Source organism: Camelina sativa, chromosome 18, assembly GCF_030686135.1.
Source record: "Camelina sativa cultivar CO46 ecotype springtype chromosome 18, ASM3068613v1".
In the NCBI taxonomy this organism is placed as follows: Eukaryota; Viridiplantae; Streptophyta; class Magnoliopsida; order Brassicales; family Brassicaceae; genus Camelina; species Camelina sativa.
The window spans coordinates 1493342-1506615 of NC_141897.1; the positions used below are offsets into that span (position 1 = coordinate 1493342).

A 13274-nucleotide genomic window follows, 5' to 3' on the forward strand; every position below is an offset into this window, starting at 1 on the left:
CCTGATGAGGAGCCAATAAAAACTCAAGGTTCAGACCTATGAGTAAAGGAGAGTCCAAACGTCGAGAGCAAATAATGTCTTAAACGTGAGTCTATCGCCTGGAGGTGACCATTGTTTATCGGTCAGAGGAGGTGCGAGCCGTGGTAATGGTTGCACGGGAGTCCTTTACTGATGGTTGTTCAAGATTCGAGGACGAATCTATGTTGGTGGAGGAGAATTGTAAAATTCGCAAACCGGAATTCCGGTTTGGGTGGTGCATCGGTCGACACAAGGTTGGTTTTTGCGAGGCAAATTAAGTTAAACGCGTGTTTGGTTGCGTTTTGGGTTAGGAAAACCTTAAGTCGAGTTAAAGGGAGTTTTGTCGTGATTAGTCAAGTTTTAGGCTTTTTTAGAGAGAAAAGAAAGTGAGAAGTTGTTCTTGAGGATTTTGGGAGATTTGGGGCTGCTCTTGGGGAGATCTGTAGCTGAGATCGTTGTAGATCTGTCAGTTTCTTTTCTCTCCAGAATCTTATTTGGCAAAGGTGAGTGCATGACTATGGCTTATCTAAGCTTAATATTTTCTCTGATTTTTGTGTTTTATGTGTCATATGGTTGTTCTTTGGTTTGTTAGAGTGTTTATGCCTCACTTGGGGCCTTGCGAGGCTCTTTTGTGGTAATGGATCGTGTTTTTGGTGGTTTAGGAATGGAGATCCGGCAAGGAGCTTCGGGGAAGATGATACTCAACAAGACGGTCGATCGATGCACTCTGTGCATCGGTCGATTCACTATGTGCATCGGTCGATGCCATGTGGAGGTGTCGATCGATGCAATTAGGGATTTTGTGAAATATTGAGCATGCATCGGTTGATGCAGTGTTGGTGTCAATGCTGGCTTGCGCCGGTCGATGCAACCCTAGATGGTGTCGGTCGATGCATTGGTTGGTGTCAGTTGATGCAGTTGTCCTAGTTTGTTTGTTGATCGTTGTTTGTTGGTTAGAGTTATCTCAATTGCTTGTGTGTATAGCCCAGTAGATGGGAGGATTGCTAGGTTATTGGTTTCATGTGTGTTGTGGTGCAGGTAAAGACAAAGTGTGATCGTGAAATCAAAGGCGATGAAGAGGAAGATGTTATAGTGGCTCGTTGATGTGATGTCTGCCTTCTGTTAGGTTGCTAGAGTTGAGTCAGTAGAATATTACTAGGTTTTTGGTTTCATGTTTTTATGACTGGTTGAATTATCATCTGTTATTGGTTTATTTAGGCCTAGGCAAAAAAACCGGAACCAAAAATTTGAACCGGAACCGACCCGAAAATATGGACCCGAATCCGAACCTGGAACCGGTTAAATACCCTATTGGGTCCTAATCTCCTAAACCAGAAAACCCAGAACCGAACCGAGAACCGAATGGGTAGTCGACATACCCGAAATAAAATAATATATATAAAATATTAGTTATAATTTGTTTCTTTATAACATAGTTGTTCAAAACTATAGCTTAAAATTCAAAAATATTAATTTTTTATAGATCAAAATAAAAAATATAACCAAAATTATATTGAAATGTTTAGCTATATATTCAAAAATTTAACCAAAATTTTTAAAGTTTTTTTAAATATTAAGCATTAAATTTTTGGATAATCAGGTAAAAGTTGGGTATTTTGGGTAATCGTTAAAATTTTGGGTAATCGGGTACAAAATACCCGAACCCGAATGATGCCTGATTTTTTTGGGTATTTATAGGTTCTGAAATTTTAGACCCGAACCCGGTAAGACCCGAACCAATATTTTCTATTTACCCTATTGGGTTCTAAACACCTCTACCCGAAAGACCCGAACTCGATCTGTTTGTACCCAAACCCGACCCGGATACCTGAATGCCCAGAGCTAGGTTTATTAATTATTGGTTTATTGGTTATTGATTAATGTTATCTTTTGGTTATTTCTACGGCTGGTTTGAATGTGGTTAGGTGGTTAGTTAATATGAGATCACTAAATTTTTATTATATTAAAAAATGGGTATGGTCGTTTCAATATTAGATTAAAACAAAATAAAAAAAACGTTATCTCTATATTAATAACATATTAGAAAGCGAGAATAAGAACTATAATTTTTGATAAAATTTTACAAATAAAGTTTTGAGGGAAAATAAGATTGATATGAGAATGCCACAACCTAAATGGATACGGTTTGTGGCCAATTCCTTGATATGCAGGATCCAACACTTTTGTTGAACGAGACGACATAGAGACGCCAATGAACCTGGTGGGTAAAAAAAAAAAAGACTACAGAACAAAGTAAAAAGAATTTGAGATTGTCATCAACACTCAGCTGGTTTGGTACAACATATAGTAAATCAGGACCGGCTCAAAAATTTATTGGGCCTGGTGCTACAATAATTTTTTTTAAAAAAATTGTAGGCTAAAATATGTATTTTAAAATTTGGACCCTTTTTTGATAATTATTAGATAATTTAGAACCTTCAAATGCAAAGAAAAAATTGTAAAAAATGTGTACACAAACAATTACAATCTAGTTGAAGATGAGATACATACCCCAAGAGCCGGGCCTGAGTAATAGGTACCTATTACACTCTGCACACCCTAAGAGTGTGCAAATATAGTTTTGAGTCGGGTCTCAGTAATAGGTACACAAACAATTACAATTTAGTTGAAGATGAGATACATACTGATAGATTTAGAGGAAACTTTAAAAGTAAAATAATTTCTCTCATTTTATTCATTAGCCTCTAGGCTTGTATTTATACAAGAGATATAACTTGTATATATTCAATAATAATAAATCTACTTATTTACCAATAGGAGAATATTACACAAATATTAACTTTCCATTCAACTCGATCTCGTAATCTCCGAGATCTCCTAATACCCTCCCGCAAGCTCATACGTGATAACACGTATGAGATTGGACGATCATCATCACATCATCTTCACGGTCTTCATACTCACTATAGAGTCATCAAAGGCGTTATACATCGCCATAAGGTCACGAATTCGGTGGAGAATGTGTATCTCCATTGATCTCAAAATCACAAGTTTAAATCATTCTTCGAACTTCTTGTTCATAAAGAAACTTGTGTAGTGGTCATGGTCATATTCAGGTTTGTCCTCCTCGGATCAACATCGTATCCGTCAGATTCATCACTTTGAAAGTTATCTTCGTGGCTCCATCTTGTTTGTAGTAAAAGATGAATCCACATGAAGACTCGTTGGACTAGCACAACCACGTGGATTGTGGTTGTGTTCATGTCATCTTTTGTAGTAATGACAACATCAACAACGACTTCTTCTTCTCTTTTTTTTTCACTCTTTTTTTTTTTTTGTTTTTAGATATAGATTAAAAATTCAAACAAAACAAAGCAAACTAATAACTATAGAAAATTAAGAATATTCCAACAAAGATAGATTGAAGGAAACAAGGTCAAAGAAAAGAAGATGAAATCGATAGGAAAACATAGAGTTTTTTTTGTTTTTTTTTTGTTTTTTAGAATGCGGAAATAACACAATCATAACTCATAGGAATTAGGATCAAGGCTATGATATCATGATAGATTTGGAGGAAATTTTAGAAGTAAAATAGTTTCTCTCATTTTATTCATTAGCCTCTAGGCTTGTATTTATACAATAGATATAACTTGTATATATTCAATAATAGTAAATCTACTTATTTACCAATAGGAGAATATTATACAAATAACAATGATTTGAAACCCGGACCGGACCGGCCGGTTGAACCGGTTTAACCGCGAACCGGAAGGTATGCCGGTCCGGGTTATATTTAAAAATTGGTTACTTAAAAACCCGGATAGAACCGGAAAAATCCGACTAAAACCCGTCAATCCGTGGTTGAACCGGCGGTCTGGGTTAAACCCAACATCTAATTATCAAATTTGAAGGAGTAAGTATAAAGTAATTAATGTAGAGACCAGCTATATATAGAAGGAATCGAGTATTTCTTCCTCTAACTTTTCCGATGTGGGACAATATATTATTTCTAAGAGTGTGGTTTCCTTCATTTTGTTCGGTCACGTCTATTTTTTTTAATTTTGCTCGCGTGAAAAACTCTTTACCAGTTCTACTATATTTTTATATGTATATTTCTATATTGTGAAATTCAGTAAACTGTTGACCCACGGTTGGATCGGGTCAACCTATTGACCCGGTGACCTGGAAGGTTATCCGGTTTGCTTTCCGGGTCGGGTTTCAAAACATTGACAAATATTAACTTTCTATTCAATTCGATCTCGTAATCTCCGAGATCTCCTGATACATACCTCTTCATTAAGACATCAGATTTTCCCTTTTCTCTTTATCTTAAGAGGTATCTTACGTAATTTTACGTCTCTCTCTCTCATTATTTATTTTGTAAATTAATCCTCTTCTCTCTTTTGTTTATTGTTTATGTATCTGTTGTTGCTCTCGGATCGACACGCTTTTGCATGTGTTTTGGTGATTTTGCTTTGGATATTTGTTTGTTTGTTTTGTAGATAAGGTTTACTAAATCTGCCCAATTCTGCTCGTTTTAGGTGTTTTGTTTGTCTGATCGATTCTAGGTTTTGGAATTCTCGGGTCCATGAACTTCTTAACCTTTTGCTTAAACTGGTTTTGTTGATGTTCTTTTGCAGAATGGCGAGCCAACCAGCTGGAGGTGCCAAGCCACATACGGTCCAGCTGGATATGCTGCTATTGTCGGTACCAGTTTGCCTTTTATTGTCAGGCCAGGATGTGCTCATTAAGGAACCTGAACGAATTCTGTAGCGTAAGATAGTCAACAGCCAAGGTCGTGCTGCTACCAAGGTTCTGGTCAAGTGGATGAATGAAGAATAAGAATCTGAAAAGAATAAGGTTCTGGTCAAAATCAAAAAAAAAAAGTGGTGGGAGTTTCTTATTCTACAAATCCGAAGCCACTTGGGAGTTTCTTCTATTTGATTTGCTCAAGCGATTTCCTGCTTTCAACCAAGAGGACATGGGGGAGGATTTGATACAGTATAGAGAGTGCCACGTGGACGGTGAGAGATGGAGAAGGCTCAACGGTCACGATGGTGAAGGCAGAGACAATTCAAGTGTTTAAAACAGAAAATATATCGTTTTCTCAATTCATTAAGCAGCAATTTGTAAAGTTTGTTACAGTTTCTCTCTCTAAACTTGGGTTGATTTTGCGATTCATTCTCTGTGAAGATTCATCGTCTTCTCAAGGTGGATTTGAGTTTCTCTTGTTTCATGAACATTAGATTCTCTTGGTTGCAATCGGATTGTGTGAATTGAATAGAGTGTGTGAAGTTGTTGATATTGATGGAAGTGTTAGTTTATTCTTGTTTTAATTAATTAATATTCTATATCTTCAGTTCTGTTCCTTTTTAGTTAGATTCAATTTTTTAATCATATTGTTTTTTTTTTTGTCATCTGAAATATATATTAAAAGGAAACAAATGTGGAATACATGAAACGCCGCCAGAACTTTAACCTCTGAAAACTAAGCCGACGATACTTTACCCCCGGGAAAACAAACCGACGAGGCTTAAAGCCCTCGGAAACTAAACCCCAAACATGGGGAACCAAACAAGGAAATAAAGAGATCTAAGCAGGATAGTAGATTTTATACAGAGAAATCAATCTTCTTTTTGCCCGAACAAACCAAAATCGCAATAACTAGAAGGCAAAGGACACCAGAGTTAACCAAAACCTTGATAGACTACGAACATCTTGCCTCACGTTGTTGATTTAGAGTCTTCAGAAGAGAAACCTTGGGGAATTTTCAGCGGCGTGATGGAAGAACCTCAATTCAGAGACCATCGGAAACGCCATGGTCGGAAATGTCAACTAAGTGACTTGAACTAGTAAAAAAAATCCAAACCTGGGCGGATCTTGCCCTAGATCAGATTTGTTGAAGTTGTGTGAGAAAACCTAAAACAATAGGTTGCCGAAACCGAATCACCACCACACCGACTGTGAGTGGCTTAGAGCCACCGCGGTTTAGGCTATAGATAGCTCAGGCAGAGAAGAAAAATGAATCCTGCAACAAATTCAAAACAATCCAAATCCTAGATCTATAAAGAGAAAAGCTGGAAAAATAAGAGATCTCTCCACAAAAAAAAGAAGAACTAGAAAACTAAGCATAAAACTAAAGCCGAACTGACGCCGTGGCCGCGGTAGCCTATATGCGCCGGTCGGAGACAAAGACCTAAAACGACGGCAAGTTCTTTAGAAAACAGGGGGAGAGCAAATATAAGAGAGAGAAAAAAGGACTGTGATCATATTGTTTTTTCTTCTTCTATATTACACAAAATTATATATAGCTTGTAGGTGTTTTACATTTTATGGTCCCCCATTTTTCCTTTTGCAAAAAAGATTATTTCTACAAATAAAAGAATCATTATTATCAACTTAGCACTTCCATAATTTTTTTTAAAAGGTTATTTTAATGATGTCACATTAACGATGAATTTTTTTTTAAAGGTTATTTTAATGATGTCACATTAACGATGTCACAAAAGATGTTATAATAGTCTCCCTTATCAAAAAAAAAAATGTTATAATAGTGTTGTCCAATTAATCATTGTAATAGAAAAACTAGATTAAGACATGTGCTAGAGTACGAGTTGAAATATATTTTATTTACATTGTAATTTTTATATAGAATTTAATTTATGTGATTTTTTAAAAAAGTGTTTTTGGATAAAACATTATGCAATAAAATCATATGCTAAATATGATGGCTTGAAAAAAATACCTATTTTGTAAGTTTTATATTTTCAATGATTTTAGATAAGTACCCGTGCTATAACACTGTTTAAATTTTATTTTATACAAAATTTTGTATATTTTTTATTTTAAAATAAAATTGTAATAAATTGTTATACTTTTTGTTTTAATATATTTGGTTTCATATTATAGTGACATATTATTGATGTTGCTATAACAAATCAATTTAGAGTGTTTACAGTTTCTAACTTTTATATCAAGTTTCAATATTTTAAAAATATTTCAAAATATATTATATTATATAAATTATGAAATTCAACAAACAATATGAAATTGAATTTAAATATTCAAATTTTTACCCGTTACTCAGTAAATTTTTTAATTCAATAGATATTATTTTTAAAGATAAGATTACTAAAGCTTGAATATTTTATAGATTGAACAATTTATATTTGTTTTTAAAAATTCAACTTATGATATATCCGGAAATAAAATTCAATTTATATTTTTCACAAAATAGACTCATATATAAAAATGAGAGGTGAAGTATAATGATAATTAACAAATCAATTTGTTAAGTTAGATATCAAAAGATTTTAATATGGATGAATAATTTAATAAATGAAATTAATATGGTAAGTTAGATGATATCAAATGATTCTTTAAAATATTCTGTTTAAGATTTTTGGAAATAAATTAAAGTTGCATCTACTATTTAACTTGTAACCAATTAATCTATCAAATAATTTATAATCTATTTGTAACTAACTTATTAAAATTATATAGTCTACAAAACAATGTTGTTTACTTCTGTTTTATTATAAACTAGGGATTGGACCCGCACATACGTGCGAGGTTAATTTTAAAAGAACTAAGTTTGCAATTAGGTTTGGACTATGCAGAGTGACATTTGTAATTATGAATGTTAAAAATGTTATTAACATTCATAATCCAACTTTGTACCAATTTATTTTCAGTTTGCTTTAGAAAAGAAGATGATTAGATTTAAGTACATTAAAAAATAGTAAGATAAAGATAGTATATATGGTTATGTCGGTTTTGGAAACCCATCCCATCCCATATACGGTATGTTCTGGTTTTTTTTATCTTATAACCGTAGTTTTAATAATATTTTATTAATTTGAGATTATATATTTTAGTCCAACAAATAAGGAAGTAGGTAAAAGATTCACATCCACATAACATTTTATTTGTAGATATAATTATATGGTATAGCATTTATAACATAAACTTATATTGGTTTACCTTCATCAAATTTCTAAACGTTTGAAATAATAACCACTTCACCATAAATTTTGGATTCACATGCAATTTAATTTAACTATTTTAAGAAATATTTAAATAATAACCACTTCATCATAAATTTATATTTTAAGAAATATTTAATTAATTTCAACTAAATAGCATCTCTCATCAATTTAAGTTATCATTTTAAATGAGATTTAATTTCATGTTTTAATTTGTAATCGTGTTTCGCAAAAAAATTGTATAATTCTCTAACTATTTTTTTTTTTGGCAACAATCTCTAACTTTAGTTATTAGAATATTTGTTAAAGATTGAGATCTCTTATACTTAATCATTAATATAGTTTCCTAAAATATTTGACTTTATTATTTATACTGAATATAATTTTATAAAATATAATGTATCATTTATAGTTAATATAGTTTCCTAAATACTGGAATAATTTGAATCTAATTTAACACACGAATAATTGTTTTTAGAAAACTATAAATGTTTAATATTAATTTAGAAAACTATTTGGAAAATAATATATTCAAAATTATTTATTTATGGGTTATAACCATATCCAAAATTAGATCCAAAATTTAAGTATCCTTTGTTATAACCAATTATTAAAAGAGTTAATCATTTATTAATTGTTGCCATTGTTTTAGGGAAGTTTAATTTTTTTTTAATTATGTATTTAAGTTGGTCTGTTTGGCAACATGAATATATGTCATGTTTTTTTATTTTTTTTATCTCTAACTGTGCTCCCCATTTAATTGTATAGATGAGAGATATAAAGATGAAAAGTAGTGCATAATCCTATTGAGATTTTTTAAAAGAATCCATAGGGAATATAAAATACAGCTTCATATATTAATGACAAATATTTTACATCAAATCTCTATAATATAGTAATTCCATAATTAGCATAAAAAAAAAAAATGAAACTCATCCATAGACCAATGCTAAAAGTCTTCCAAGGCTCAAAACGATAAAAGGCGTTTCGGTCTTACAGACCAAATTACTCCGTCTAGGAGAAATCTGAGTAACCGAATAAACCGGTTTGATCGTATCCACAGTTTGTCCAATAACCGGTTTGCATAGACTCATCCATGTTCTGATCTAAGCTTGTACTCGCTAGAAAATCCATGTTTTGGTTACCAATGACCGCAAAATCAAAGTCTTGTTGGAAGTACTGAGATGCAACCTCTTGGATTTGAGGATAGTCCTACACAAAAAAATATATTCAAACCTATACTAGATAAACCAAAACCGGTTTTGGTTTAGCTATTAGTCAATATAGAATTGTATACACGTGCTTTTGAAGAATCAAGAATGAAGTCTGGTGAAATCCAAATGTTGGAGGAGTCCGTTTCAGTAGATACAGGATTGGCAAATGAGTGAAATGGCATTGTTTCATCGCGACTAGGAGATGCTACTCGGCTGGAAAACCCCGAGCTTTCTCCAGAACCAATAGTTTGCTCGCTTGGAATTTTTCGGATTTTCGAATTAGTTTTGATCTCAGTCTTCATTGCAACACGACATAGCACAAAAGCTCCCTATAATTAAACACATTCAATTCTTAATATTCACTTACAAAATGAAACAAAAACAAAAAAATATCAAGTCTCTTTACCTTGAAATGTTGTGGTGGTCCTTGTGATGAATCATCATCGCAGAGTCGATATTCATGCATGATCCAATTGCTTCTGTTGCCTAACGGGGCACGGCCTTTATAGAAAACTAGAGTTTTCCTATAGCCAATTATAGAAGATGAACGAGAAGTAATTTTCCGATCTTTTCCGGTTGCTTTCCAATAACCAGCCTTTGTTCCTCGGTTTGTACGGAAACCATTAGGATATTTTTTGTCCCTTGAACAGAAGAAGAACCATTCCATGTCTCGGTTTGGAAGAAATGACTTGTCTAAGAAGTAACAATGACGACAAAAATATTAATATTTTGAAAAGTTGCAAGAAAATTTAAACAATATTTTTGAAGTTCATATATGTTACCTGGTAACTCCCAAGGATCGAAACTATAAAGATCGATAACGGGAATGACTTCAAGCTCGATCTCGAGACCTTCGACTTTTCTTTTCAAGTAGTATTCGATGAGTTCTTCATCAGTAGGATGAAACCGGAATCCTGGAGGTAAACATGAACTTCCCATTTGCAATAATAAACTCACAATACGATGACTTGTTATACACCAAATAAAAGTTAAAAATCTTGAAATCAATATTTATTTATTTTTGAACAAGGAATCGATATTTCTTTTTTAGTCACGAAGCTACAACAGTTAATATTTGGAAAATCCAAAAATAGAAACTTTTCTCGACGCTTGATTTGTTGTTTTGCAAGTCAAGTCGATTGTATTTTTTGTGTGACAAGAACATTGTCTGAAAGAAAACAAACTGTTTCGTATAATTAAAATGAAAATAAAAAATAACCAAAAATCTTTAAAATAATTAAAATAAAAATAAAAAAGTAACCAAAAATCTTTAAGAGTAAGAGATGTAATAAGAAAGTAAATATATATTGGTGTGAAAGCTTCAAAAGTGATTAAGGAATTATTTTTTCTTAACAACGAGTGTTTAGCGAATGATAAAGAGAGTAATTGTAGAAATTAGAAGAGGTTGGTAGAGTGTTGAATGGTTATGGAGTGCTGGATATTTATAGCACAAAGTTGGTAGAACATTGAGTTTCTATATAAATGTAAATTGGAATTATAAAAGTTTGTTAGTATGTGGCTTTTATTTTTAACAAAACTATGGGAGACCGATAAAGTGATTAAGACATAACTTGTCTGAAGTGTTCTATAAAATAAAATTCCAAAGTAATTGGACCCACCTAGACTCAATAGGTTATTTACATGTTCACACTTAGGCACAAGCAATTGGACAACTCATTTCCTTATATCTTTCAAAGTTTTTATCTTCTTGTTGACTAACCATTAATTTTATTTTCAATGATAGGTTTATCATTTCAATCTTCACATATACTAGTATGTCAATGCGATTACAACACAACCAATGTTTCTATAGATTATACTTAATTACGTGTATGTCAGTGTAATATTTTGTATCAAATGAGTTTACTATTGTTTCTTAGCGTACCAATGCTATAGCTAGATATTTTAATGTGTGCAACTTTTACACCTCAAGTTGTAACTTTCCCAGTCATATATTACTGTGATATTGAGTTTTAAAATACTGTTCCACGTCACAATGCGTAGGACAAAAGAACTTTTTAGTGTAACTTGAACGTTTTTTATGTCATACGAAAAGAAGAAGAAGAAAGTGATAACGAAAACTAAATACTTGAGTCGGAACAAGATAGTGGACCCGCGGCTACTCTAATCGGACCAAACCATATTTTATTTTCCTAATTTTAGTTTACATAATTGTTCAATGTCTTTAAGAACGACCAAAGAGCCACTCTGAATATTTTTGTTGGAAAAAATAATTCAGAAGTTCTCAGATACACTTAAGATACAAAAGTTTCTTCTTTTATCCATTTTGGAATTACAATAGTAAGTTCATATTCCGATCCGGATATTAATTATAAGTTTATTATTTATACTTTTATAGCCTAAAATATGACGCTTGCATAAAGTTGTGCCGTTTATGGTTTCCCATTTAGTTGGACCAATTTAGTTTTTTTTTTTCATAGCATCTGGAAAAGGGATACCTAGATACGATGACTAAAATTTACACTGCCATCATGACAATTACGTCTTGGTATTATAGGCATTTATAAGTCAGTTCGCTATTTGAAAATCTTCATCACTAACAAGAATCTGACACAAAGAGTTTTATCAGTTTAGTTAACTTGGTAAGTCACATAATTTAAATATTTCCTCCATGTCTCACAAACAACAGATGTATATATATCTATGGGCAAGAGCATTTGGTGCTCCAAAACACCCTTTTAATTAGTTTCTCAAACTCGTGGAAAATGATGAGGCAAAGGCAGAAACTGGTGGATGTCCCTTGATATCATCAAGTGTGGTTCTTGGATTCAGTCCCAAAACATGCATTCACCATGTAGATCGTTTGTTTGAATCGATGTTGCTAATTTTCTGTTTTTAAGTAATTTATTTTAAGGGGAAAAAAACAAAGATTAAAACAAAACAAAAAAAAAAATAGAAAATAAAGACCATCCTCGAATCAAGGTTTCATTTATTAGTTATATATACTCTATTACATGTTTAAGTTATATCTAAATAGAACCTCATCCAGTTCTTAATTTTCCATAAAAAGAAATGTGAAAACATACCAAATGTAGCAGGTGATGGTATGTTATCTTCCAACATCCGTATTGGTGGGACAATAGCCAACTAATGTTATTTAGTTTAACACGTTTTTAGTTTACTTATAATTAATTTGTATTCTTAGCGAAGTCTTTCACGAAACATTGAATTTTAATAAATAATTATTTATTTATAAAGTTAATATAGTATTCTTAATGGGTTATATATATATATATAATGATCATTTCTTTGGATATTATAAATATAAATTGAAGTTTTGATTATGATATGTAGCATATATAGTTCTTCGTCTTAATATTATCATATGTATCACTACCTATTTTTTTTTTTAAAATCACTACCTAAATTTAACCTTGCATGCATGTTATAAAATTATGATATTGACTCATTATTTTGTATTGATTTGTTGAATCGGTTTTGGTTTTGTTAGGTTCAGAATTGAGAAATCCAAGTTAAAAAGAATTACTTCAGTTGACGGTAACAGAGGGTTGGTTCTATAAAAATGTACATTGTTAACCCATGGTAACGCTAAAGGGAATACTATCAGAAAAGAGAAGTTCTTAACACACAAAAAAAAAATCTCTAAAAGCATAAATAAATGCATAATATGGCAAATATACTTGTCTATACGAATAACGGATATATCAATGACCAGTTGACCACCCTTACATGGATACCTACATTTCAAATTAACAATAAGTATTAATTTTGTAACTAAACAATTAATGTTCTTACCCGGTGGATGCGCTTTTGGTCAAGTATGTAAGTACTAAGTAGTTTATAGCCAATGATATTTTTACGTTGATCTAGTAATCATAATTCTAAAGGTGTGAGTTTCTTTTGCAGATTATCGATACAAGATTTCGGAATGAATCGTATATCGTATCATGTAATGTGAGTTGAATTTTCTATATAGGAGTAGATGGATCTATTTGTATAAACTACACATCATCATTGTTTAATAATTTTTTAAAAAATCAAAATATCAATGTGATAGATATCTTATGGATAGATTTAAACTCGAATATGATAACATGCGAGTGTAAATTACATA

At 31.9% G+C, this 13274-nt stretch overlaps 1 protein-coding gene across 2 annotated transcripts; it reads right to left on the reverse strand.

Moving 5' to 3' along the window:
* Positions 1 to 8796: 8796 nt before the first annotated feature.
* Positions 8797 to 10628, reverse strand: LOC104760243 (NAC domain-containing protein 96-like). 2 transcript variants are annotated; one of them, XM_010483136.3, is made up of 4 exons: positions 9961 to 10628; positions 9585 to 9871; positions 9268 to 9507; positions 8797 to 9176 (listed from the first exon to the last, which is right to left on the reverse strand). In XM_010483136.3, exons 1-4 carry the CDS (start codon positions 10115 to 10117, stop codon positions 8979 to 8981), a joined length of 882 nt encoding a protein of 293 aa, XP_010481438.2. In that variant the 5' UTR covers positions 10118 to 10628; the 3' UTR covers positions 8797 to 8978. The 2 variants fall into 2 exon arrangements, with proteins under 2 accessions (XP_010481438.2, XP_010481437.2); XM_010483135.3 differs by having other exon boundaries at positions 9262 to 9507; positions 9961 to 10590.
* Positions 10629 to 13274: the final 2646 nt, after the last annotated feature.

Bases quoted from the DNA above. Each gene is read 5' to 3' on its own strand.
- LOC104760243 (XM_010483135.3), bottom strand. From the start codon at position 10,117: ATGGGAAGTTCATGTTTACCTCCAGGATTCCGGTTTCATCCTACTGAT. The intron at 9,508-9,584 runs GTAAAGAGACTT...GTTTAATTATAG, and splicing joins GACCACCACAACATTTCAAG to GGAGCTTTTGTGCTATGTCG. The intron at 9,177-9,261 runs GTATACAATTCT...TTTTTTGTGTAG, and splicing joins TTGATTCTTCAAAAGCACGT to GACTATCCTCAAATCCAAGA.